Source organism: Camelus bactrianus, chromosome 20, assembly GCF_048773025.1.
Source record: "Camelus bactrianus isolate YW-2024 breed Bactrian camel chromosome 20, ASM4877302v1, whole genome shotgun sequence".
NCBI classification, from domain to species: Eukaryota; Metazoa; Chordata; class Mammalia; order Artiodactyla; family Camelidae; genus Camelus; species Camelus bactrianus.
Genome location: NC_133558.1, coordinates 26,214,866 through 26,242,391, shown reverse-complemented (window position 1 = coordinate 26,242,391; position 27,526 = coordinate 26,214,866). Strand labels below are relative to the sequence as shown.

Genomic DNA, 27,526 nt, shown 5'->3' with positions numbered 1-27,526 from the left:
CAAGCAATGATCACTTAGATTTACCTATATGTTTACCAATTTCCTTGCTTGCCATTCCTTCCTAATCCTCACTTCTTTCTTTTTGAATTAGTTTCTTTCTTCCTTTAGGGTAAGTTTTTTTTCACCATCTGAATTTTTTGGTTCATAGGTTTTAATTATGAGTTTGGATATTGAGATTGAAAAGTACACCACGTTGTGCAAATCTGTTTCATTCCTGAGTTTCAGATAGCAAAAAGCAGCTTTCATAGAGAAGGATCTATGCAGTTCAGCGGTTTTTCCAGTAGTTTTTTTCAGTCTGTAAATGAATTTAGTCTTTGTCTTTCTGAAAATGACTTTTGTTTTCCCCATTCCTGAATGATTGCTTGACTGAGTATAAAATTGTAGATTCATTATTTCCTCTCAGTGTTTCAAAGATGGTATTTGTGTCATTGATTAAAAAGTCTGCTATTTGTCTATTTATCATTCTGTTTTGGTACTATGTCATTTTTCTGTTCTTTTTTTTTTTTAACTTAAGATTTTATTATCTTCATAACAGAGCAGAAGATGAAGCTTAGGATTGGATTTCTTGGCCCTTTCTCTTCTTAAATCCTCCCAGCTCAAACTGTTTGCATCTCTTAATAGCCAGAATTCTGTTAGCTCTGCAGCCTTGGTACAATCTCTTTTGTAGTTTTAGCTTTTTCCTGGAAAATCAGCTTAGTCTGCCCACCGCAGCCACTTTGCTTCCTATCAAAATGCCACTTTCCCTGGGCATGTGCTACTTTGTGTACTGCCCTTCTTGTACTGTGCTACTTTGTGGGGTTGGTGCTTGCCACACATCTTACAGGAAGCCCTGCAGGTTTTAGGAACATTCACCAAGTTTGTAGGAGCAATATTGGCAGAAAAAAGCCATGGTGGTTTTAAGATGTTCTCTCTGTCTTTGTTGTTCTTCTGCACTTCAGTGTGTCTCAGTGTGCATCTATTTTTATTTATGCAGTTCAGGATTGTTGTAATCATAAAGCCAGTCAAAGACAACAGATAAGCATTCTGCCTGGATTCTGCCAAAACCTTGTGGTCCTGTTACCGGGAAAAGGAAAATAAGAATTACCTTGGTTCTTTGTCACCAGAAAGAAAAGATTTTTGATGAGACAGGAAAAAGCATGATAAGTAAAATTTTATTAGTGAAATTAACAAAATAATGGAAGATAGTACACTCCCAAGAATTGGCAGTGGGCCAATCCGAGAGAGGTAAAATGACGCCGCTCTCTCCCTCCTGTTTTTATATCCTGGTTTCGTAATTGATTGATTAACTGATTGATTCCCTAAGCTCTGGTCAATTGACAGCTCAGGTTCCCTGTGCTCTAGTTAACTGACAGCGCAGGTTCCTTGTGTTCTGGATTGTTCCCTTCCCCTTCCTGAACCCCTGCCCAGGGTTCATTTCTATCTAAACTACAACAGCCCAAAGACGGGGAAAAAAATAGAGTTCAGCCAGACAGTACTGAGGTGAGTGGACAAAATCAGCTGCAATCTGGTTGTAGGTTGAAGACTTCAGATGATCAAATCAGGTCATCAGAGCGGAAAGAGGTTACAAAAAGTGTCACGTGGTTATATAATTAGAAGAGGAGGTACCAACTCTGCCTGAATGGTATAGACTTGGGGTCTCCCATCACTTCGAGATTACTAAAACTGGACTCAGTATGTCAATCTGTGATGTAGGCAGAACCACATTGGATGTAGGCAGCTGCAGGTCTGGCATCCCTGTACCAAATGTGTCTGTTTAGTAAGCAACTCCAGTTGCCTCAGGTGACAATTATTGTTGTCATGAATTGTTGGCTCAGGAATCTAAAATTATAGTAAAGCTTAGTGGGTTGTGTCTTTTAACCCCAGAAATGTGAAATTATGAGGTATATCAAACCCATGGCAGTAATCATTTTGTGTTACAATCAAGATAATCACTGTGTTTGGCATTTAAAATACTTGTAAAATATACTTTAATATACCAAATTCAATTATATGACAAGTTGGCCTGTGATTCCAAATTAAATGCTTGATTCAAAATTGAATGGTATAAAAAGAAGTGACTTAGTTTATAAGCAGTGATAGAGTGGTTAAGAGAACTTACATTAAAAATTCGCTTAATAACGTGGGAAGGGTTAGTTTATTGGGTCATAAGTTTGTTGAGTTTAGACACTCCAAGGTCTTAAAGAAAACTGAATATATTAAATGTATAAATATTATTTGAAATATTTAAAGGTAATGAGTCCAATTCAAGTTTACTTAAGGGAATTTGATTTTGTTTAACATTAAGTAATCAGTCCAATTTATATTAAAGTTTCCCTGAAAATTATTTTGATTTAATATAAAATTTAAAGGATTTAAAATAATATAATAACATTTATAAGATGAATTTAGGGGTTTAAGAAAAATTAGGCATTTAAATCTATAATTTCAATAAATAAAATTTGAAAAATCAAACCCAAATAAGTGAATATAAACTATACAAAAGCTGCCCTTGAATATCAAAAGTATCACATAGGAACTGAATCTAAGGATTCATGTTCCTTAACAGTGTGACCTCATGCTTATTCTCTCTAGTATCGCCTTCTGAAATTCCTATTGGGTATAAATTGGACCTTTTTACTCTTTCATGCCTCTCATTTTTTTTCTTTATCCAGAATGTATCACAGAGGTATAACTTTGTAAGTTATCTCTTCCAATATAGAATTTTGTTTTCATCTGGATCCAATATATGGTTTAATCAATCCATTTGGGAGTATTTCTTCAGTTCAATGACTTTATTTCTAATTTAATGTCAGAATCTGACCGTGTTCCTCAGAGTAAAACTGCTTCGAACTATTCTCAAAGTTCTTCCAACTCCCAGTAACACACACAAGCATGCATGTGCTCTGCTGTCTTTGCTGAGCCCCCCAGGTTGGCTGGAGGCCCGGGATTGCACTGCTTCACATTCCACAAGCCAAGATATCTGCACCAAGTCACTCCTCTGCCTCCAGACAGAGGACCTGGTTGCCCAGGTAGCATCAGAGGATGAACAATTCAACCCTCATGGGTTAGCTATCCATGGAGTGGAATTTGAGCAGTAGGAAATGGGAAACAGGAGGGAGCTGGGCAGATAAATTCTCCTTCCCTTTTCCCTTCCAATTAGAGGTGGTGTTTCCAATTAGAGCTGGCCTGTGACTTACATAATTCAGAATCCCAGCAAGGGAACAGATGGCCCACTGAAATTAGGATTACTTGGGGAGGTTCTGTATATACTGGAGCTATTGATAAAGGTGTGCGTAGACGGTACTGTACAGAAATCATGAAGAATAGGAGTACAAGATTAGGATCAGCCAAGCTGTTATCATCTCTATTTCTGAACTGGTAAGGACAGGGTCAAGTAGAGCAGACTGCCTTGAGAACAGTGACCTTCACAGAGGTGCAGCCAGCCAGATATGACTTTGTAGAAAAAGAGGCAGGAGGGGAGAAAAAAAAACCCAAACTCCTGAGCTTATTCTCTTCTTACATTTTAATCTCCTGCCATGGATCATACTGGCTGAACCCATCAGAATGCCAAGGCCAAGAAAGCCACTGATGTAGCCACACAGGCCAGCCTGCTGAAACAGAGAGCAGATGGAAAAAAAGAAGGGCAGAGAGTTAATGAATTAGGATAAATAGGAGATAACAAGCATGTGCACTTTAGCCCATCCTTCTGTCTCTTTCCTTCTCTTTTGGTACATGGATGTGATGGCTGGAGCAGTCCTGGCCATTTTGCAACCTTGAGGCAACCTTGAAGATGGAAGCAACTTTCTAAGGATGGTAGAGCAGAAATATAGAAGAGGCCTTCTGACTACATAATGAAGTAGCTCCATCAGCCCTTAAATGCTTGCCCAGACTTCTTTTATATGAGAAGAATATACATTTTAAGTCCTCTTTTTCAGATTGCTTATATTTTTAGCTGTATGAGGTCTCACTGATGTACATTCCCACTATCTGAATTTATGTCTTCATTTCCCACCCCTCTCCCCCCTCCACCAGACTATTGTCATTTCTTCCTAGTTGGCAGATTGCCTTTTGTTCTTCCCACTTCAGTGTCTGAGGAACATCATTCTGGCAATAAGGCAAACAGTTCATACATCGGGGGTCCCCAACAGTGGTTCTCTATCAGGGAGGGAACTTGGTGTCTAAGGGTCAGAGGTTAGAGGAGACTCATTTTTCACTGTATTCTGTTTTACGGTTTGGATCTTGTATTGTATATACACATTACCTAAGATAATTGAAAACAAGTTCTCTGAAAAAATTAGAAGGCTAATTAAAAATACTCCATCATGTCACCGTCCTCCACAGGATTTTCAGAAGGGCATTTGGAGTCCGGCTTCTCCACATAGACTTCTCCTGGTGGTCATATCTTACCAATGATGAGCACCTTTCACACTGTAATACCTCTGAAGCTGACTGATTCTTGCAATTGCTCTTATCCATGTGGCAGCTGTGATGTGGTTGTCATTGCCTGCCTGCACAAGCTTAGATGTTAGCCCACATTAAAATTGTCCTTGAATGGTTTGTTGACTTAAATGTAGAGGATTTGCAGTTGACCAACATGCCACAAAAAATATGAGTCCTGGGTCGTTCTCTGAAAAACCTTTATTTGACATCATTTAGTAAGATCAGTTAAGTGCCAGCATCAAAACATATATAGGATGAGCATCAGCAGCTTGGAAGAAAATCCCAGAGACAACATTGGAGCTCTCTTAAGAATATTACCAAAGCTCCTCATTCCCCAGAGGATGATAGAGTGTGGGAAAACTGACATCAATTTTCCTTGAAAATAATTCTGAAGACTTGGATTCTGTGGGAACAACTTAGGGATTCCTTAACCAGTTTTTAAAAATTTAAGTCAGATTTGTTGAGATATAACTTACATATCATAAAATGCACCCTTTTTAGGTATACAGTTCTGCGAACCGATAAAAATTTTTAATGTCATGTATCCACCATTGAAATCAAGAGATAAATATTTTTTTAAGTTTCCTCATGCCCCTTTGTATTTGATCCCCAACCCACACTCCTAGCCTTTGGTAACCACTGCTCTGTTATCTGTGTCTTTCATTTTCTCTTTTCTATTACGGCTTCTTTCACTTGGCATCATGTTTTTGCATTGATCAGCAGTTCATTTCTTTTTATTGTTGAGTAGTGTTCCATTGTGTGAACATGGTTATACCATGGTTTGTTTATCCATTCACAGTAGAAGAACATTTGGATTGTGAATAAAACTGTACATAGTTAGGAATAGGTTTTTGTATGGTTATACAGTTTTATTTCTCATGGGTAAATACTTAGAAGTAGGATTGCTAGGTCATTTAGGTCTATATTTCACTTTATAACAAACTGCTGAACTGTCTTCCGGAGTGTCTGCACCATTTTACATGCCCATCATCAATGAATGAAAGTTCATTTTACAATCTTACCAGAGCCTGGTATGATCAGCTTTTTAAAAGTATAGTCATTCTAATAGTTTGTAGAAGTATCTCATTGTGGTTTTAACTTGCATTTTCCCAATGATGTTGGGCATCTTTTTGTGGCCTTATTTGCTATTTATATATCTCCTTTGATGAAATGTCCGTTCAAATCATTTTTAGTTTGGTTATATTCTTACTCAGTTATGAGAGTTCTTTACATATTCTAGGTATTCTTTATCAGATATGTTTTGCAAATACTATCACAAGTCTGTGGCCTGTCTTTTCATTTTCTTGACTATGTCTTTCCAAGAGCAGAATTTTTAATTTTCAAGAAGTCCCACTTCCATTTTGAAGTTATTTTTTTTTTCCTTTTATGGCTCATGCTTTTTGCATCCTATCTAAGACATCTTTGCCAAACTCAAAATAACAAAGACTTTTTCCTAGTTTCCTGTAGAAGTTTTATAGGCTTTAGGTTTTTATAATTAGCTCTATAATCATTTTAAGTTAACTTCTGTATATGGTGCAAGATATAGGTTAATGTCCAATTGTTCCAGTACCGTTTGAAAAACTCTATTTAATTGCCTTTCAAGCTCTATTGAAAATCAATTGAACATATACTTGTGAGTCTACTTGTCTACTTTCTGTTCTGTTCCACTGATCTGTTTGTCTATCCTTTGGTCAGTTCTATACTATCTTGATGGCTGTAGCTTTATAGTAAATCTTTAAATCAAATAGTGTAAGTCCTCCAACTTTATTCTTGTTTATAAAAATTGTTTTGGTTATTCTTGTCACTTTGGTCTTCTTTATATATTTTAGAATCAGCTTTTCCATTTCAACAATAACAACAACAAAAAAGCCCAGTAAAACTTTGGGATTAGGAGATTGTGTTGAAGGTATAGATCAACTTGAGGAGAGATGATATCCTAATAATATTGAGTCTCAATACATGAAAAAAGTATTTCCATTTATTTAGGTCTTCTTTCCTTTCTCTAAGCAATTTTTATAGTTTCAAGCATAAATTTTGTATATTTTATCTCTAAACATTTCATGGATTTTCTTGGTGGTATTATAAGTTGCATTTCTTTTTAAATTTCATGGTTCATTGGTAGAATATGAAAATAAAATTGATTTTTGCATATTCATCTTGTATCCTCCAACCAGAATATACACACTACTTTTATTTTAGATTCTTTGGGATTTTCTATACAGAGAATCCTCTTGTCTGCAGATAGAAACAGTTTTATTTCTTCCTTTACAATTGTTACCCCTTTTCTTTTTTTCTTGCCTTATTACACTGTCTAGATACTTCAGTGTAATGTTGAATAGGAATTTTTTTTTCTTCCTATGTATACACACGGTTGACATATGATAAATCTAAGTATAAAAGAGCTCTTTCAATAAATACACAGTAAAAAATCAACATAATAAGAGAGCGTTTTGTCATGGTTTAATTGTCATCTTTTTTCTTTTGCAGTGGCACCTAAAATAATGGTGTATATTATCAAAGATGGTGTTAGCTACAATGAAATTTTGCAATAATTGAGGGAGCCACATTGCATATTTCTAGACTGATGTGAATAATGCCCTGGAGTTGCACAATGTGGAGACCCTGATTTAAGGTTACATGTGCCTGGGGCTTCATAGTTGATACTGTTACCACTGGTATCATTTCATTTAACTGAGCACAGGGTGTTCAACTTAAGCCTGAGTCAGTTGTGCTACTTGAGATCTCGTAAGTCTAGAGGTTGATGAGCCAGAGGCATCTATTAGAGACTGACCATGATATATCTGATCAGGTAACTCTCAAAAACTGAAGGATCTGATACTTTTTTAACCTTATTTGCAAGCTGACAAGTTAGCCTGATACAGTTTGATGGTTGCTCCCAGAAGACACAGAATGCCTGGGTAGAAACAAGGGACTTTATTACTCATAGCACAGCAGGCAGCGTAAGCTTCACACTTGCATTGGTTCTCTTTGCCCACCAGGTGCCACAGGGCTGAGCCTAGGGGGATGCTGAGCACGTAACAGATTTGTGTCACACCCAAGAAGCCCCAAACTTAAGAAACCCCAGTTTTTAAAGAGGCTGCAAGTGAATGTATCTAACCTTTGACCCAGAGGGAAACATTATCTTTCTTTTCCTGGACATCAAACAAATGTGCCCCATCTTCTCTGAGTTCATCTGAACATTCGGTCCTGAACCACTCCATTGTGTCTTAATCTATCAGCTCCCTTCCAAATTCCCTCCGTCCCTCTTCCATCACTTCAAACGCTCTGTTACACTCAGCTCAAATCTTGCCCAGTTGTCCGCACAGGGACCTGGTAAACCTCCAACTTTGGATCAAGTCCATAATTCACTTTCTCCCCTCTTACCACTAGCCTGCTGCAGACAACCATAAAACCAAGAGGCACAAAGCCACTACAGATGTCTCTGCTCCACACACGTCAGGGTCCCACCTCAGCATGGCGTACCTTGACAAATGTTTCAACAGTTGTTTCTCACATTTTCCTCCAAAAAGAATGATGATGGACATTTGTTGATGGACTTCCCAGCATCTGTTCCCCCTTTTCCTCCCCAAAGCACCCAGATTTTCCTTTGAGGAAGTGCCCCTCCCCCATTCTCAGTGGTGCTGTTTTGGTGGACTTGACCCCATTCCCATTTCTAGGAGTCGATTCCAATGGGCTGCTGCTAATCAGCTCCGCTGTTTCTCTGGCCATGGTGATGGGTTCATCACGGATGAGCCCATCACCTGATTTGGGCCCTTGAGACACCAGGAGACAATTGTAGGGGCTTCTAGGAAATCAGCATCCTCTCTCTTCCACAGGCACCCTGGAGAGGACCACCTCCCTCCGGGTGTTGCAGTGAGGATTCAGTGTCTATAACTGCTGGAACATGAAGGGCAGGGGGAATAAGAGAATCGTAGGGGCCAGATGGACTCTGGAGCCTCTGAGCCAGACTGTGCCTGCACCCAGGTCTCCCTTAGACTGTCAAGTGGCATCAGGCACTTAATCTCCTCCTTGTTTTCTTAAAGTCAGTTTGTGCCTAGCTTTCTGTTATTGCACCCTAACTCATGCCCCATTCTAAAATTTTACCTCTCCTCTCCAATCCTCCCTTTCACTCCACTGCCAGCAAATGATCTGGCCTCCTGGCACAAGGAGGAAACAGGCCAACCAGCAGGAATGTCGTTAGCATGTTTCCCTGGCACCTGCAAGTGTTTCTGAATCTGAACATTTCTTCCTCTTTCCTTCTAGACTTTCCCCCTCTGCCTTCTGAGAAACTCAGCTTTTCCTGTTTCTTTGCCTTCTTTCTTTTTACTCATTCTTTCCATTCACCTTTCCTTTTTTGGGTCGAGTGCTTCCCAAAGTGAGACCATCGTAACCTTCTCCAAGCCCACCTCCACACATCTCTGCCTCTCTTCCCCCCTTCTCTGCCAGCTTTCTTAGGGGGAAGAATGTGCGACCACAGAGACTTCAGCTGGGGGCATGCTGAAATGAGGGTCCATGGAACATTCCAGAGGTTCCATCCAGTAGGCAGGTTTGCCTCGGAGGAGGGCTCACCGCGGAGGCCTGGGTGGGATGTGTCGATCAGGGCATCCCTGGCATCTGCTGTGAGGGAAGGCAGTGGAGCTGGTGGCTCCCACAGCAAGTGTGAGGCCTGAGAACAGAAGATGGCTAAGGTGGTGCCTTGGGGAATGTGGATGCTTAAGGGGGAAGCGGCACAACAAAGGCATCTTTAAATGAGGCTGTGACAGGAAGCCTAGTGGTAAGAGGAAAATAGGACAGAAGGTGGTTCCAGAAGCCAATGTTGCCAAATACAGATTCATGTGCCCAATGTACCATGAGGCCAAACAAACTGAAACGTCAGAGTTTGGAGCAGAGAAAGGTTTATTGCAGGGCCAAGAAAGGAGGATGGGGTGGCTCATGCCCAAGAAAGCCCTGAACTCCCCAGAGGGTTTCAGCAAAGCATATTTAAAGGCCAGGTAAGGGAGGGCGTGTTGCAGGTACAGGATCAGCTGTGTACAATTCTCTGATTGATGCAGAGGTAACAGGGCAGTCAACACTATCAATCCCAAGGCGCCAGGAGGTCTGGGGGACACGTGCTCACGATCATCAGGTAGTTTATTTCTTCCCTTTGGTAGTTTTTAGCATCTGAAAAACTCAGGAAATATACATGATATACTATCATCAGGGAGGAGCTACAGCAGAGGATATGGGGGAGGGGTCTGTCCCTGGAAGGCCTTACAGGGTCCTGCTCGATTACACCAGGAAAGGGGTGTGCTCTAAGGAGGAAACCGTGGTCACAGGCTACCAAGGGGCCAAGTACAATAGGGCAGAATCACTGGACTTGGCAATATCTGGAGTTTCAAAGTGTCAGGGACAGAGCCAGCTTTCAGTGGGGTGGGAGAGGAAAGGAGAGGCAAATAAGAGGAGGAGAGAACAACTAGAAATGATCCTTTTTTTTCCTTTCTGACTGTTTTCTTTTAGATTTCTCCCAAAACAGACCCTGAACACGTACTTGGGTGCAGCTCATCTGTTGGGAAGGTGAACCCCAGAAGCCCTGGAGGAGGGCAAGGGAGACCAGGCAGTGCAGGGATTGCTAACAGGCGAGATGGTCTTACACAACTGCAGTGCGGTCCTTCTGGGGGTCCCCCCAGGACTCATGTGAACCAGGCCTCAGAATGGTTCCCCTGCCTCCCATGCCCCGTGGGGGGGAGGTCACACTTGCCAAGCAAGCTCCTGTGTGGCTCCAGGTGGAAAAGTGGCTGTGCTGGGGCTGAAAAGCACAGCTTGTGTGAACCCCGGGGGGCCCGGGGAGCTTGGGTCGGGGCGTCAGCCCAGTGTTGGCCACCCAGACCTCCCCACACCCCTTCACCAAATTCCATGGCTAAGGTACTAGAAGAGGGCGTTCTGAAGTGTAATTAAAGGCTGGCATGAGATAGAAATTGTAGCCTACTAGGTCAGAGAGAAGTGCAGGGTCAGCAGGTTACTCCTCCAGGGAGTGGGAGAGGCCTGATGGGGTTGTAGTTCAAACCTTGTTCTCTTCTCGGAATCGGGACAGGAGTTGGGAGAGGTGCAGATGTCATCATGTGCTTTGCCCTTTGACTCTTTGCTGCAGAAGCGGGGGAGGGACACACTCAACCCCTCCTTACGCCATCAGCCTGCATTTTCCCTCTACGACTGAGCTCTATAGACTAGATTAAAACAGAACTCAGGGACTTGACCTTCCCTTCCCTGCGTGCGCCTGCACTGTAACTGATCACACACCATGTGCTCGAAACTGGGGGAAAGACCTGCCCTGAAGGTGAGCCGTGAATCAAGGGCAAGCTGTGGGGCTGTGACAGCACAGTCTGGAAGAACCAGCAGGCTACTGACTACTCCCCCCACCCCCCGACTCTCATCCCTTCCCCAGAAAGTCCAGGGGGGAGAAGAACAAGGTGTGATGGGGAAAGAGTGAAACAGGGATAGCTGGGAAAGGCTGGCAGTGCTTAAAGCTGAGCTAATGCTCGGGGAGCCGTGAGCCCCATGAGCAGTCCCCAGGTGCGCAGTTCGGTCTCCCTTCTGTTGTGTTGTAGACGCAGAGCTGTGAGGGGCGTCCTTGCCTCCTGAGGACACACCCTTGGGGGAGGAAAGAGCCCAAGGATGAGAAGCCAGATGACCAAGGGGTGATCTCTTAGGAAGAGTGAGTCCTGTAGTGGCTAGAGGATGTCAGCTGAATGACTGGACGCTTGCCATCTTGAGTGACATCCCCCTTGGTATCTTGGTCACCAGCCCCCTCCAATGTGGTCCTTCTCCAGTCTCAAAAAATGGCCCTGTGGGTCACCACACTCGAGGAAGAAGTATGCATATTTGTTTCTCATTCCACATTCTGAGGCCCCAGAAGGGGAAGCAGCAGCACATTGCTGGGTTCGCTGGGGACCTGTTCCAGGAGTGGAGTGGAAGGTGAGGCCACCTAAGGTCTGTGGTTAGTGTCAGAGATAAACGTTCTCCTTACTGTCAGACTCCCACCCAGGACTGAGATGGCCCTGCTTGCTGCTCCAGCCGCCCACCATCTGCCCCCCCCCAACTGCTCCCTGACCCTCCCTCCTGACCTTTATGGAAGGAGTAGCCAGGTCTTTGTGCCTGGGTGGGGCCTCTGGCAGATTTTCTAGCCTCTCCAGGCTTCCAGTGTCACCTCCTTCTGCTTTCCAAACTCTGCCTGCCTATGTGAAGAAACCCAAACCACAGCTCTGAGAAATTTTCCTTGATTAACGAGCAAATTGAGACAGGGATGTGGGGATGTATGTTCGGAGAAAAGCAAATTCATTGTCCCTTTTCCCCACCCATTGGTGCCCACCCCCTGAGAACTTGAAGAGTTTTACCCTCCCTATGAGCTCATCTGAGGCCCCTGTATTATTTTTTATATTTTCTCTGGTCTGTGCATCCCACGTGGGAAGTGCTGGTTGTTTGTTACCACTGCAGGGGTGTGATTGCAGGGCCCCTCCCCTCCAGGCCGACCAGCCCTGCCTGGGTGTGGGCTGCGTGTTTCAGGGATGTCATGAGGAGTCTGGTGGCTCCTGACGGGGGTGTAATGACGGCCCAAAAGACAGACAGCAGGTAGACAGATGGATGTCAGAGGTAGACTTCAGTGGCTGAAAGGCCCCTCCTAGAGGCACTTACTTACGGGATAGAGATAGAAGCCAGTGGTCAACTCCAATCACAGAAGGTGACAATTCTGAGATGTCCAAGGTGCCAGGCATGGCTCTAAGCCAAGCACTCTGTACTGACTCATCCAATCTTCACACACCCCAGGGGAGTTCATACTACTGTCCCCTTCTAATTATGAAGAGATGGAAGCATAGAAAGATTCCTAACTTGCTCAAAGTCACACAGCTGCCAACTGAGTGGAACAGGGTCTGACCCCAGGCATCCTTCCTCCAGAGCCCAAGCCCATAACCACTCTACAGACTGCTTTTCCACCTTGGGAGGGTGGCCATCGCCCCGGCCCACACACAAAGCCTTACCAGGAGTAAGGGGCCTCTCAGATCATCTGGAAGAATAAATCATTCCCTTCCAAGTCCCAGCCTTACACGTACCAGGCCAGGCTAGCCCTTACACGTGTGTAATCTGTGCCTGTGCGGGGACCTCCTCCCCCCAGGCCAAGTGTGCCTTTTCTTTCTGGGGATGATAAAGTGTAAAATGTGATTGCTGGGGACACTGTGCAGATAGACTACCATCCTCAGGCTCCGTGGGGTAGTACAGGCTGGTCCAAGGATACTTTCCTGCAGGCAGAACACCTGGAATAGGACAAGGCTCGATTCTTCCCCAGACATCTTCTAGACCTGAACCCACAAGCCCTTAGGCCACTGTAGGACTCGCTGTGCACCAGGCTGGAGTCCTGTCTCGTTCTAGAAAGGAATCGGCACAGACCTATGTGGAGTCAGTTTATTGTCACTAAGGAAGTTGAATTTGAGTTTTCTGTAAAAGTATTATTTCTTAATAAATGTTTTATAAATGTTAACGTGAGGACTGGCAGCCAGACCTCCCTGCTGACAAGCCAGGGCTCTTCCCCGTTCAGCACCTGCCTTGTTCACAGAGGCTTGCCCCTCCCTGACTGCTGCAGGAAGGGAACATGTTACACAGTATTCTTGGCCCAGCCAATCTCGGCCGTGTCCCAAAAGAGCAGGAAGACCTGAGATATTTCCAGAAATGTCAGCCTTTGATTTTCCTCGTTTCATTTCTCTACCTTGATCATTATCCCAACTTAATTTAAAAAGCAATCACATAATCCAGACAGTGGAACTTGATTGTGCTTGCGGACGAATCAGGCTTGAGTAAGTGGACTTGATTGTTTTAGGGGAATTAGAGGCTATTGTTCAAAGGAAGAACCAAGAGTGAGTTGCTTTTCTTTTCAATGAATAGACTGTGACATGATGAACCCCACCTCTGCAGGTATGAGTTACTGTCACGTGCAGTAGCATCTCTGCCTCCCCAGGCTGGTGAGAAGTAAAGCAGGGTCGGGGGGTAGATGTCCAGACCTCTCTCTCTTGTCCTGCCCACTGCTCCCCTACCAGTGTTTTCCTTGGATGGAAACCAGGCAGAAGCCTGAGGGCAAGAGAGTGCATGGAATCAATTTCTTAGAGTTGGGCAAAGAGAAGTGGAAAATGACCCCACGTAAGGGTGGGGTAAATGGAGAACAAACAACCCAGAATTCTACCTGTACTGATATCAAAGGGCATTCCTTTCCTGTAAGGGGACCAGGCAGTAGCTTTAAAGAAATAGTAACTGACAGGATGAATTCACACACTGTTAATTATCCATTGCTGTGTAACAAGTTACCCCCAACGTAGTGGCTTAAAGCAAACATTATCTCACACAGCCCCTGAGGATCAGGACCCTGGTGGTGGCCAGCGGGGTGGTTCAGGCTCTAGTATCCCATGAGACTGCAGTCAAGATACCCACAAGAGCTGCAGTTATATGAAGCTTCAACTAGGGGTGGGGGCCCACATCCAAGATGTCTCACTCACCTGACTGTTGGCTGGAGGCCTCAGTCCTTCACTGGCTGTCGGCAGGAGGTTTCTGTTCCTGGTCTTGGGGCCTCTCCGAAGAGCTGCTCACAACATGGCAGCTGGCTTCTTTCAGGGTGAGTGATGAGAGGACAAGGAGGAGGCCACACTGCATTTTGTGAACCACCCTCAGAGGCCTAATACCATCACATTTGCCACATTCCATTTGTTAGCAGTCCTAAATTCAGCTCACATTTAAGGGGAGGGAAACTAGGCTCCACCTTTCAAAGAGGAGTGTTTAAGAATTTATGGACCAATTTTTAAGCACCACTCAGAAGGAGATTAAGAGGAGAAATCATTCAGCAGGACTTCAAAATAGGGATGAAGTGTCAGTCTACAAAAAGTCAGAAGAAGGTTTTCAATGCCCTCCCACGCTCTGAGGGTCTCAGGGCTTCCTGGTTCTGTTGGGCTGCATCCTTCTTGGTAATCCCTGTGCCTTCTGCATCTTCCCAACTCATTGTTACACCTACCCACCCCACTTTCTGTCATTGCTCTTGGCTACCCATTCTTGAAAAGAAGTTCAGCTAATTTGATGGCTTATAATGGACCCACAAATCCTTTATGGCGGTTACCTAATTCTAATAAAAGCTCTCCTGGAAGTTTAATGAACCTGAAGGAATCACTTTCTCTAATCTCTCTTATGTGGGAAAGGATAGTTTTGGTGACACTTGTAAGGCACTCCTTGCTCCCAATGTCATGAAAACAATAGAGCACTTGCTTAATCATTATATGATTTAATCCCAACAGTATTGAGGAGTAGTTTGTGATTTCTAACTGATGAGGAACCTGAACCGGTAGAGAGAAAGTGACTGAATGGCAGAGGTTAGACTTGAAGTGTGGGGCTGGTTCCTGGTGTGGGGCTCCTGCCTTGAGCCTGGTCTGCTAGGGAGGACCCCTGAAACCATCAACCCACCACTATCCCCTTAGCAAGACAGGTAGCCCACCAGGAGCCAAGGGAACTGACACACGTTTATTTTATGGTGTTTTTCTTTTATGGTTTAGGGAAGATGATGTGATCAGAGAACGATTATAAAGCATCATTAAGATGCCTCTGGGTCTGCAGAAAATGAGGGGTATATATTAAGGCAGAAATTCTCAAACTTTTTGTCGGGAACACTTCATACGCTTAAAAGTACCAAAGACCCTATAAAATTTTTGCTTATGTGGATTATGGCTATTTAGTATCTATTTATGGTATCAATTTGTTTAATTTGTATTTATCATATTAGAAATTAAAACTGAGCGATGTAAAAATATATAACTCATTTAAAAATAGCAAAGTTGATATATTAGTACTTTCATTAAAATAACTATATTTTCCAAAATAATTAGGGAGAAAAAGTGGCATCGTGTTGCATTTTTGCAAATCTTTGCTGGGCTTAGTAGAAGACACCTGGATTCTCATATCTGCTCTTGCATTCAATCTGTTTTGAAATCACAGTCGGATAGGCTGTGTAAAATTCCTTCATTCAATCATAGGAGCATGAGAGTGGAAAAGGCAGATGATATCTTAGTAGCATTAGGAAAACAGTTGCCCTTGGAAATCCACACTTTGAGAACCACTGAATTAAAGGCTTATTACAAACTCTCTTCCTCCTAATTTTGCTGATGACAGATTCTAAACAAGTGAACGTTATAGTCAGCACTTCATGGCTCTGGGACTAGAGTGACATGTGCAGACACATGAAGCCACCATGGCTGGTTTCAGTATGCAGTGCCAGTGGCAGGGATGAATAAAAGGGAAATGGAAAAGCCTGGATGATACCTTAGAGCACAGAGGGACGTTTGTCCCCCTGGCAAGATGTTTACTGTTCACCAATATATGCTTTCCCTCTCTGTGGGAGGGCTAAGCTTCTCTCCCCTTTGAAATTAGATGTGGCCAGTGACTTGCTTGGAGCAGAGTGACGGGTGGCATTTCCAGGGAGAAGTGCTAAGAGCCAATTTTGGTCTTTTGCACACTCCTTCCCTGTGGTAACCACCAGTATTCTATGTGGATAGCAGCTGCCCCATCAGCTTGGGGCTCAGAGTGAGGACAACACTGATGAAAAACAATCTGCAGCTAACACTTGCTGGATGTGTAACACAAATGGGAAGCATCTGTGGTTTTCAGCCATTGAGATATTGAGATTGTTATAACAGCACAAACTAGCCCATCCTGACTGATACAGCCACCTCACTAGAAAGGCAAGTCAAAGATACAGAATGCACCATTTAGTGCACATTTATGGGGAGCTTACTGTGCATTCAACACCACACTAGGTGCTGTGATTACAGGTGGCTAAGATTTGGCACCAGCCCTCAAAGGGTTTATATTGCAGGAGGGATATAAACAAACAAACTGTCACTCTGTTGTAATTACCACTATTAACAAGGGGGAATCTAGGGCAGTGTGGGAGGGAGAAGTCCTTGAATCCTTTATCAGTCATGGAACCAGCAAGGGACAGCACACTTAGGTGAGATTTTAGAAGGTACCATTTTTGAGGTGGGGACAGAGTTAGAGTGGTCAACAGGGATATTGAGGTATCCATGACCACCCACAGAGTGGGGGTCCAAACCCACCCCAGCCTGAAGGGACAATGGTTAGATATGGTGTGGCTGGACTCATGGTAGAAGGGCCATATGACACCAGCAATAGTTGCTGAAAAGCAGTCATTGCCGGACCACAGCAAAATGGGCAGGGAGCAGGAGGAATAAATACTCTGACTTCTCTCTCTTCTGCTCTCTGATCTCCTGTCTGTGCCTCCTACTAGGGAGATCCACCTGAAACCAGAGTCAAGGGTGCCTGGGTGATGCCACCCAAGCAGTTGGTAGACGCCAACATCCTAGTCCTCAGAGCAGGGTGGGGAGGGTCAGGGAGAGTCTGGAAAAGCAAACAGAGAACATTCAGAACAAGGTCCCAAAAAAGAGAAGTTATAGGAATTGTTGAAACAATATTTTCTAAAAGTTTTTATTTCATTGCTTAATTAAAATGCCTAAATTTGCAAAGAGCATCCATAGCTACTGATGAAATGGGGAGGGATTCGAATGAATATAGAGGGCTGGATACTTGAGGTTTCGATTATGAGAGAGAGGCAATGGGCATGTGGCCAGAAATCCCAACCTGGGTTTTTTTTAAAGACTTAATTTTTTAAGAGAAGTTTTAGGTTCACAGAAAAATTAAGACAGCACAGAGATTTCCCATGTAATCCCTGCCCCTCCCCGCAAATGCACAACCTTCTCTACTATCAATATCCCCCACCAAAGTGGTACATGTGTTACAACAAATGAACCTGCACTGATGCATCATAATCACCCAAAGTCCCGTAGTTTACAGTAGTGTTCATTCTGGGTGTTGTATATGCTACGTGTTAGGACAAATGTATAATGACATGTACCATCATTATGGTATTAAAGAATAGTCAGACTGCCCTAAAAATCCTCTATGCTCCACCTATTCATTCCTCCCCACTAAGCCCTAGCAACCACTGATCTTTTTACTGTCATAATTTTGTCTTTTCCACAATGTCAGATAATTGGAATCTTGTAGTATGTGGCCTTTTCAGATTGGCTTCTTTCACTTAATAATATACATTTAAGGGTCCTCTGTCTTTTCATGGCTCGATAGCTCATTTCTTTTTAGCACTGAGATAATATTGCATTGTCTAGATGTACTCCAGTTTATTAACCCATTTGCCTACTGAAGGACATCTTGGTTGCTTCCAAGTTTTGTCCCGGATCCTTTTGTGGGGGCTGGAGGATGGAAGACAGATGGGGAGAGAATGGGTGGGGAGGATAAGGAGAGAGGTATCTTCCAGCCAGCCAGAGACCAGACCATTAGAGGTAAATTGTAAGGTGAAAGTTGCATATTTTTCTAACCTAGCCTCAGAAGTCACCCAGCATCACTTCTGCTGTATTCTATCCATCTGTTGGTTACAAGCCAGTTACAAACCCACTGAGATGCAAGCAGAGGAGAATTAATTCCACTTCCTGATGGGAAAAGTAAGGTTCTAGAATGACACAGAGCAATATAGTAGCCACCAGCTACACATGGCTGTTTACATTTAAATTAACTACAATTGAATAAAATTAGAAATGCAGTTCCTCAGTCACACTAGCCACATTTCAAGTGCTCACTGGCCAAATGAAGACTTAGACTATTTCCATCATTGCAGAAGGTTCTGTTGGACAGCCCTGCTCTGGAATTACATGTGAGATAACAGATTTTGTTGTGCCTATCTTTCAAAAATACAATTTGCCACTGGGACTTAGACAAACCAAATTGTATTTGGGAAGATGGACTGAAATGGCACAGTGGCTCATGTGATGTTGTACCCAAGGGTTGGCAATAATTGCTGCTGAGAATAATTCTGAAGAGGAGAGAACTTGTGTCAAGGCTCTCAAATGTCTTAAGAGAGAAGATGCATAGCTCCAGGGGCTTCCAGTAGGGCTAATGGGAGGATATAACAGAAGGGTGATTTCGAGACCAGTAATCATTTTCTTTCTTGTGTCATGGGCCTCTTTAAGCATGTGATGAAAGCTACCTCTCCCTAGAAAAAAAAAATGCACATAAATAGAATCATCCTTCCAATTTCAGGGGTCTGTAGGTTCCCCCCAAATCCATCCATGGAGTCCCCAGATCAGAGCTGCACTCTAGGCTGTGAGCTCCTGAAAGTATTTCCTTATCCATGGCCATTAGCAGGTGTGCGACACTTAATCACAATGTGTAGACAGAAAGAGCCACAATTTTGCTCGACACAAGTAAACGTTTTTTAATAGTCAAGGAGTCATTTAAGTGGAACAGGCAATGTCAGGAAATCAGAAAGTTTCCCAGCAGAAGTGTCTATGTAGATTCATAACCATCTAGATTTCAGCTTAGAGTCTAAACTGAATGAGCTGTAAGGTCTTGGCCAGCCCTGGAATTCCAAGTTTCTATAAAAAGTGACACTAAGGCCCAAGCACAGGAACAATCATGTACAATTCAGATGAAGAGGGTGGAATCTAGAAAAGCTTCATGTAACTGGTGGCATTTTAGATGAGCTCAAAGAGTGGGGTTATGATATGAGGGCACGAGATTGTCTCTAGGGACTCATTTACAAGATTTAGTATCCTGCAAGTTCATTGCCTCTAGTGACCTGGTTTCTGACCAACTGATGGATACTTTTCTCCATATCCTACCATCCTTCTCTCTTCTCCTGTCTTCTGTCCCTCACCCCCAGAAGGATCCACAAGGAAACACTCACCTGGATTATCCAGGGTCTCTAAGTGCAATGGCAAGGGTCCTTAGAAGAAGGATGCAGAGGGAGATTTAACACAGATGAGAAGCAGGCCATAGGATGGAAGCAGAATCACAGAGAAAAGACGCTATGCTGCTGGCTCTGAAGACAGAGAAAAGGACCCTGAGCCCAGTAATGCAGCTTTGGTTGCTGGAAAAGGCAAAGGAAACACTCTTCCCTAGAGCCTGCTAGGGAAGGGTGCCTGTCAACATCTTAATTTTAGCCCCAAACAACTCACTTCAGACTCTGGCCTCTAGAACTGTAAGAGAACACAGTTTGTTTTAAGTCACCAAGTTTGTGGCAGTTTGTTAACAACAGTCATAAGAACTAACAGCTGGGGACAGAGCTGATTAAGAATCAGTATATAAACTCAGAATCTCTGCTTCCTCCAAATTCTAGGGACTTACTTCTGGATCAGGTTCACTATGTCAGATGGCTTCTTCCCTGACGTTGAGTCCTTTTCTGGAAGCTCTTCAGGACTCATATCCCCACACACAAAAAATGGGTTCATCCCCACCCCCACACCCAGTTCCCCTGACAAATCCAGGCATCAAACTTAGCAGTGGACAGAGCTTGCACTGTCCTCCATGGGTCCTCGGGCGCTTTGCAGGTAGACTTCTGTTTGGCTTGTCCTACCGTTTCAAATGTACCCAGACACACCCTCACTCCCTGCAATGTATTGTCTGAGCTTTGAAACATACCAGCTGCCAAGTGTGTATTAGGAGATAAGGATACAGTTTCTGGTCTTGAAGAATTAATAGACTAGTGGAAAGGACAAGATAGCTGATTATAACTGATTTGTACAAATGCAATGAGACTGTCAAAAGAGATGGGTTGATTTTAGCCTCAGACTCAAGGTGAGTTTCCTATGACATTATTCAGTGTTTGGTTCTTGCAATTCCATAGTGATCGAGTTTTGGACACAACAGATAGGCCTATTGGAGCATAAAGGTTCTTAGTACATAGATTCATTACTGAGTGTGCATTCCAAGCAAAATCTTAGACCATAGATCTTTGTTTTTGAGAGAGAGAAAGGGATCCGACCCCCCTCCCCCAATTCCTGATATATATGGAATCTTGACTTTAGGAATCAGATTGTCCTGGGTTTAAACCCCAGTTTTGCCACCCACCAACCATATGACTTGGGGATAATTTCCTAATCGAAGCCTCAGTTTCCTAAATTGCAAAATTGACATTCTAATAAGTGCAGGATTATTGTATGTATTAAGTGATGCCTAGCATGGTGTTTGTGTAGGAAGCATTCCAAAGATGATATCCATTCATTCTATGACTTCTTTAAATACATATATCTATGACTTTATATAAATTCCTTTTTTAAAATACAGAGGCCAGGATTGTTAATGTTCTGTAGGGGCACAATTGGAGAAGCGTTATCACTTTTGTGTGTGTGTGTGTTTTACTCACTATATTTTTTTAAATTGAAGTACAGGTGACTTGCAATGTTGTGTTTCAGGTGTACAGCAAAGTGTTTCAGATATATATGTGTGTGTGTGTGTGTGTATATATATATATATAAATCTATTCTTTTTCAGGTCTTCTCCATTATAGGTTATTACAAGATATTGAATATAGTTCCCTGTGCTGTGAGGGAGGTCCCTGTTGGTTATCTATTTTATATATGTTACTCCCAAGCTCCAAATTTATCCCCCCCCCCCTTTCTCCTTTGGTAAACATAAGTTTGTTTTCTGTGTCTGGCATCTATTTCTGTTTTGTAAACAAGTTCATTTACATCATTTTTTTTAGACTCCACATATAAGCAGTATCCTATGGTATCTGTCTTTTGGAGAAGTGTATTTTGAAGGAAATAGCCGACTATCCTATAACCAGGGCCCAGACTACCATGAAGGGAGTGAAATAAGTCGTAAACATGCAGGGTCAGATCTTGTTTTCATATAAAATGTTGATACTTTGTTCATTATGGGCTTTTTCTTTTTCCCCTGATTTTGGCTTTTACATATATTGCATTAAAATATTATTTACCTTGATAACCTACTTTTTTGGCACCACTTTAAATTTTTCGTTCACCTGCCCTACAGTACTCATGTCGTGGTATGACTGGCACAAAGCTCAGAGCTGCCGGAGAAGCCTGTAGGGAAAGACCCAGGATCTCTGACTCAGTTTGAACTTGTCTTCTTCAAACCCTAGAACACTTGACCAGCTCAGGAAAGGAGCAGAGGGAATGGACTGCAAATCCCAGAAGCCCGCGCGGCACGGCGCCCTCGCCGATTGGCTGCACGAGCCTCGCTCCCGCCCCGCCCCGCCCCGCCCCGCCCGCGCTGACCCTAGGCGGCGAGTCCCGGGGCAGCGTACTCTCGAAGCCGGCTACCCAGTGGAGTCTGGCCTGGCCAGCAGGCTCCATGGCGGCGCCACTAGTGTCCCGGATGCTGCGGCGGGTCCTCAGCTCCAGAGTCCGGAGCTGCAGCTCGGGGGCTCCGGTGACGCAGCCACGCCCTGGGGAGCCCTCCCAACCTGCCGTGGAGGTGAGCCCACCCACAGACACACTTTCCTGGGGAGGGGGTGGCCTGGCAAACTGCACCGTATGCCCAGAAGCACCCCAGCCCGTCCGCGGCAGCCGCTTCTGGGACGGACCCCCTCACCCCCCACCCCACCCCCGGCGCCGGTGCTCATGTAGGGGTAGGGATAGGAGTGGAATGATGTTCTCTAGAGAGACTGCCCAGTCTCACCCTGTATCCCAAGGAGGGGTGGCGGGGTTGGGGCGTTCCTTGGGGTCTGGCTTAAAAACATCCCTGCCCACCCAGCCATGCAACCCCCTTCCAGGTCTGAGTGACTTCCAGAGACAGGAGAGCAGGCAGGCAGGACTTGGTCCAATGAGATGTCATGAGTACCCCTCTCAGCCCTACCTCCCACCCGGCCTCTACCTTAAGCACTTTCCTCCCTGTCCCCCAGAGGAGGTTGTATGGAATTGGGTGTTTTGTGGCGCCCCACTTCATAGTGTGACACTGACTAAAAATGTCACCTTTATGCTGCCAATAGTTAGTTGTCACTTTGTAGTCACAGGGCTGTGTGACCCGTCCTTCAGTGACTCTGTTTCATCTTCGTTCCCTGAGGAGGGTTCAGCCTCGTTCTAGAGCTGGATGGAGCCCAGGACTGGGCTCCTCCAGGATAGGAATTCAACTATCTCTTTAGGGTTGGAATAGCCCCCCTCAGTCCTTGACAGCACCCCTCAGAGGGATTCACAGCATAACAGGCTTTAAGTTTGTTGTTCTTTTGCCCAGGTAACCATTTTGGGAGAAGCATCTCTTTGCATTTGGTGAAACCTCTTTTTCCACCATTCCTTTCCCACCTCCTGGCACAAGGCTTCAAGTCCTGGGATTTAACAGATCGTACACCAGCTGTTGGTCGTTCAGGGGGAGGGTCTCAGCCTCACTTGCTTTCCTAGAATCTGACCCCCTCCCCACCCTACCACCCCTCCAGGATCCTCAGATAAGCAAATACTGTTGCTGGAAGGTGGAGAAGTTTGTCAGTATCTTTGAACTCTAAACTTCACGAAGCAAAGATTCCTGAGAGATCTTTAAAGAATTCACGAAAAGGGAAGTTTCTTCTCCCTCCTGCCCCTAATTGGTTTTATACCTTTCATCCTGTGCTAACGGACTTCATTTGTGGTCTCCCTTGATCCTCACAATAAACCAGGTGAAGTTAGTATAGTGTATTTTCAGGGGAGGGTGCTCATCAAGTTAACCTCCCTGGAGTCTGGAGCTGTGAAATGAGGGAGCAGGAACTCAAACTCTAGCGCCTGAGCTCCTGCGGCTTCTCTGCAGGGAACATAAGGGGAGAGGCTGCTCCTACCCTTTCCTTTACCCTGTGAGGGGAGGCATAATTAGTGGGTAAGAATGTGGACTCGAGCAGAATGCCTGGGTTTGAGTCTCAGTCCTCCCACTTCTTAGCTGTGTGAACCTCAGCAAGTCCCTTTACCCCCTGTATATATATTTGGCTGTTTGAAACAGAACTAGTGAGGGTGCACGCAACAGATCACTGGACAGGGAGCCCCAAGCTTTCACCCTCTCTCTTCCTCCAGCTTTACCTGGCTCCTGGGGCCATCACCTCCCCTCGCTTCTTCTCTTCAAACCCAGCTGTGGGGTCCAGCCCATGTGTATGCGGTGGGGTAGGGCACAGAGTGTCTTTAATAGGCTCTCAGAGGTGAGACAAGTCTGGAGATGTGTGTGTTCAGCTTGCCGGTTGGCAGGAGCAGGGAAGGGGGCATCTGGAACCCCTGTCCCTGCTTCCCTTCCTGCAGCGTGCTTGTTCCCCACACCCCACACAGGGCTCTGGAGTCCTGGTTTGGAATGGGGGGTGCTTGGAGAGACAGAGGGGGAAGCCACTGGATGTTGTCTGTGTGTCAGGGTGTGGGTGTGAGATGTGGAGTGGAGGCTCGCTGTGTAGAAGGGGGGCCTTGGGCTTGGTCCAAGGACAGACTGAGGTGCTTCTATAGGTGGGAAGGGGAGGCAGCAGTGTGCAGGGAGTTGGGGAGGGGAGATGTAGCTCCTTGCCGGCTGGATTGGGGTAGCCAGGCCAGTCTTCTCTGCAGGGCTTCCCCCAGTTGGAAGCACTGCACCCTCCTTCCTCCCTCTCAGCCTCCATGCAGGCTTTGGTGGGATGACAAGGGACTGGCCTCAGGCCCTGGGCCTACTCTTTGGGGCAGAGGAAAGGATGACTCTGGTGCCAGAGGCACTCGGCTTTTCAGGGGGCCAGAAGGAACAAATGTCGGAGAGAGGGGTGTGCAGGAAGGGATGGGGTAAACGGGGACGGCAGGGCCTGTCCTGGGGTAGCACACAGGAAGGAGAGGGGACCTTTCAGGGGGCTGTCTGGACTTCCAACTTGCCCAGCTTCTCAGTCTTTGTTGCAGTGAAGTGTGACTGTCCTTGCCGGAGCCACAGGTGTAAAGACCTCACACTTAGTGTGGGGGTGGAGGGAAGAGGAGGCCAAGGCCTGGGGCAGTTTGCTAGCTCCCTTCATTTAATAGGTTAATTTTGAGGCACCCCTGGTATGTATCATCCCAAATAGCAGGTAAATCAGGGTCATTGATATTTGGATTTGGCCTGTGTTCTTTTTTCCTGAATAACACAGCTACTCTACTGTCTACATTCTGAAGCTCTTTTTGAGGGGCGGGGGGCTTTATCATTCAAATCAAACACCTGGGTTAAGGATTGAGTACCTGGGGCGGCCAACAGGATATAGTCAGTAGCAGCTGGGAGGCTGCCTAGTGCCTGGTTACTGGCACTGGTATCCGTGCTCCTGGGAAAGCTCAGACCCCACTTGTCTTGCTTTGGGTGATGTGACAGCAGGTCTGAAACCCCAGCCTTGGGCCCTCTGCCCGTCATTAGGTCCTTGCAAGACCAGGGAAGCTGACAAGAGTGGGAAAACTAGTCATGGCACACACAGTGAGTGCCCCTCCGTGAATATGGGATGAGTGGATATTTGTAAGTACGAATCATAGTTTAAAAAATGGGAGGAGTCATGTACTGAACACCTACTGCGTGCCAGGAACACCTCCTGTTGAGTTTGGTAGGATAATTGTCCATACTTTATGGATGAGGAAGCTAAAGCTTAAAGAATGGTAGGCAACTAGCTCTTACACCTAGGTGGTAACAGAGCCAGGCTTGTAATTCAGGTTTACCTGCTCCAAGGCCTATGCTCAGAACCTCAGCCGCCGGCCCAGATCAGAATGGCGCTGGATCCTGGTGCGGCTGGGCCAGCGGCTCTCAGCCAGGGCTGCAGAGTAGAACAGGGGTGCTACAGAAAAAGCCAGGGCCCCCTCCCGAGCAGCTGAGTCAGAATCTTTGGGCTCCAGCCTCACTGCTACTTAGAAGCTCTTCAGGTGATTCTGATGTACAACTGAAGTTGAGAACCACTGTATGAGGTTAAACCATTTTGACGGTAGAGACCAGCTTAGAACTGAGTGGCTACCCAGTGTAACTGGGTTTTACACACACCACCTTTCTGTCTGGGTTGGGGGCCTTCCTGTTTGTTCACTGACATGGTGGTTTGACACCTGCTACAGACACTGGGATAGTGAGGCAGGCAGGAGGGCCTCCCACACAGAAGGAACAGCCCGGTCCAGGCTGGGGCCCTGGGAACTTGAGCAGCTAAGGATGTTCTACTACTTCTGACATGTCCTGGCCCCTCCTGGCCCCTCCTGGCCCCTCCTGGCCCCTCCTGGCCGAGAGGCATTGCTGTCTAATCTGCCCAGTAATTCCCCTGGATTCCGGGCTCCTTTGACTGGTGCTCATATTTTTCCTCCAGGGTTCTTAAAGGAGAAGGAAAAAAATGGAAGAATTAAAGTAAATGAAAGTGGGACATGCAGTGTTAGAGGAGAGAGGAGGCAGAGATAAGGCTTGTTAGTACCCGAGTGATGAGTCTGAAATCCTGGCAGTGTGGGGGGTAGGGCAGAGAGTCTGTGTGTTTAGGAGACTGGGTCCGGTACTGGCTGTACGGTCTGAATTAATCTAGAAAAGTTACCTCCGGGTCTCCAAAGTGAAATCTGGCCTGCCCCTCCTGTGGCCAGAGCAGAGTGCCTAATTCCATTCTGGATTGCCCCATTCCACTGCTCTCTCTTCAGTTTCTGCTGAGTCACACCCCATGATCCTCTCACTTGCTGTCAATTCCTAAATTTATTTTGGCTCCTCCCTCACCCAGCGCCTCCCCAGCGATGTTAAGATTAGGGTGAGATGGGCATCTTGGCAAGTGAGGAGGTGGAGTCTGGGGTGACTGACAAATGAATTGTGAATAGCTGTTGATGGCCAAGTGTCTGAGCTCCTGGACCCTGGTGGCCAATGAGGGTGGGACTCTTGACTCTGGAGTGTCCCCTGCCCCACCTCCAAGGGCACAAGTGGAAAGTCAGTGGGGTGAGTAGGGAAGGAGGAACACTTGTGATTATTTCAGACTGCAGTTCAGAGAAGTGACTGCTACTTTCTTGTCATGGGAGTGGGAACAGGGTTTCTTGAAGGACACGGGAAACTGATCTTGGAGTGGGCAGAGTAAGGTCAGTTTTATGGACCCAGGAAAATGATGAAGCACCCCCCGTGCTCTGTCTCTAATATCCCTTCTATCTCCTGAGTCAGTCAGTGGCCCTTGACTTTGGTGGTACCTTAGAATCACCTGGAGAGATGAAAAACCTAAGTTCTCAGAGATCCAAATTTGGTCTCCAAAGGGATTTTTTTTTTTTCTTCATCTTCCCAGATGGTTCTAATGTGTAGCTGGGGCTGCGGAGGTAAGGAAGTAAATGTTTCTTCTTCCTGGACCTCAGGAGTGCCCGAGTCCTTTGTTCTTAGTTCACAAGATCATGGTAATCCTGGCTTCCTGTCTGGCCCCCTCCTTTATAGCAAGATAACCTTAGCCGCTCACTGTGTTCCTAATTTGCAGCTAGGAAAGCAGGCCTGGACGAGTTAGGGAACTTTCCCAGTATGTTGGGGCACACCTGGCCCAGAAACCAGGGGTCTTGCCCCCAAGTCAGTTCCCTGTCCATAGATGTCACAGATGACCACCACGGTCATGATTTCTTTGTTCTAAAGATTCTAGAGAAGTGACTTCTCCCTGCCCTGGGTACCATCCCACGTACCTCCTTGGACACATCCTCAGGGTGCAACTTGGGAAAGAATTTAGAACTTGGAATCAAAAGACCTGACTTTGAATCCCAGTTCTGCCAGAGGTGTTCCTGGACCCCATCCAAGTGTTGGTTATAATAATCCCTTACAGAGAACATTCTTTGGAAACTTGAAGATACCTTGCAAATGTTACTTTTGTGGAACAGTTGTCTCATCAGCATCTGTCATGACTGTGCTCTCAAGGGCTGTGCTCTCAAGGAGGGAGAGAGTACAGACTCGCTCAGACTTGGGAAAGAGTGAGGTTGGCTCCCTCGTTTCCCTCCCCAGGATGAGTTTGGGCCTTGCAGGGAATCTCTGGCAGTCTTCTCCCCCTTATCCCTTATACCCCAACCAGTGGGTCCTTAATCCTTTCCTCTGGCAGTGGGTAGGTGAAGGATAAGGACTGAAGTAATCTGGGCATGGGATTAGCAGGGTGGCCATCCTGGGACATCCATTCTCCCTTCCTGGGATCTGGGGGGACCCATTCCCTCTGCAGGTCTCCCTGGTTGGGCTGTCCTTGCCCCAAGGCTTCTGCAGGAGGGGGGCCCTCCCCATGAGTATACCCTCCCCAGCTGGGTACGGCCCCCAGGTACTCCTGGTGGCTTGGTCTGTTGGGTCCTCCTGAGCAATGGGAAGGCCCTAGGGAGTACCCCTCAGCCCCGAGGTGGGGACAGCTTGT

At 45.5% G+C, this 27,526-nt stretch overlaps 1 protein-coding gene and 1 pseudogene across 9 annotated transcripts in view; one reads left to right on the top strand and one right to left on the bottom strand.

Moving 5' to 3' along the window:
• Positions 1–550: 550 nt before the first annotated feature.
• On the bottom strand, positions 551–993 carry LOC105083903 (large ribosomal subunit protein eL42-like; annotated as a pseudogene).
• A 20,517-nt stretch (positions 994–21,510) lies between these two features.
• MOCS1 (molybdenum cofactor synthesis 1) overlaps positions 21,511–27,526 on the top strand; it is a 28,171-nt gene continuing 22,155 nt past the window's right edge. For 3 of the 9 annotated variants that reach the window (XM_074348658.1, XM_074348657.1, XM_074348662.1), the window contains exon 1: positions 21,514–21,726. Coding sequence is in view for 4 of the 9 variants with exons in the window: in XM_074348656.1 (XP_074204757.1) it covers positions 21,604–21,726 (123 nt within the window). In the remaining 5 variants the exon portion in view is untranslated. Of the gene's footprint in view, positions 21,727–27,526 lie in introns of all 9 variants that reach the window. The other 6 variants (XM_074348661.1, XM_074348660.1, XM_074348663.1 and 3 more) reach the window with 4 other exon arrangements.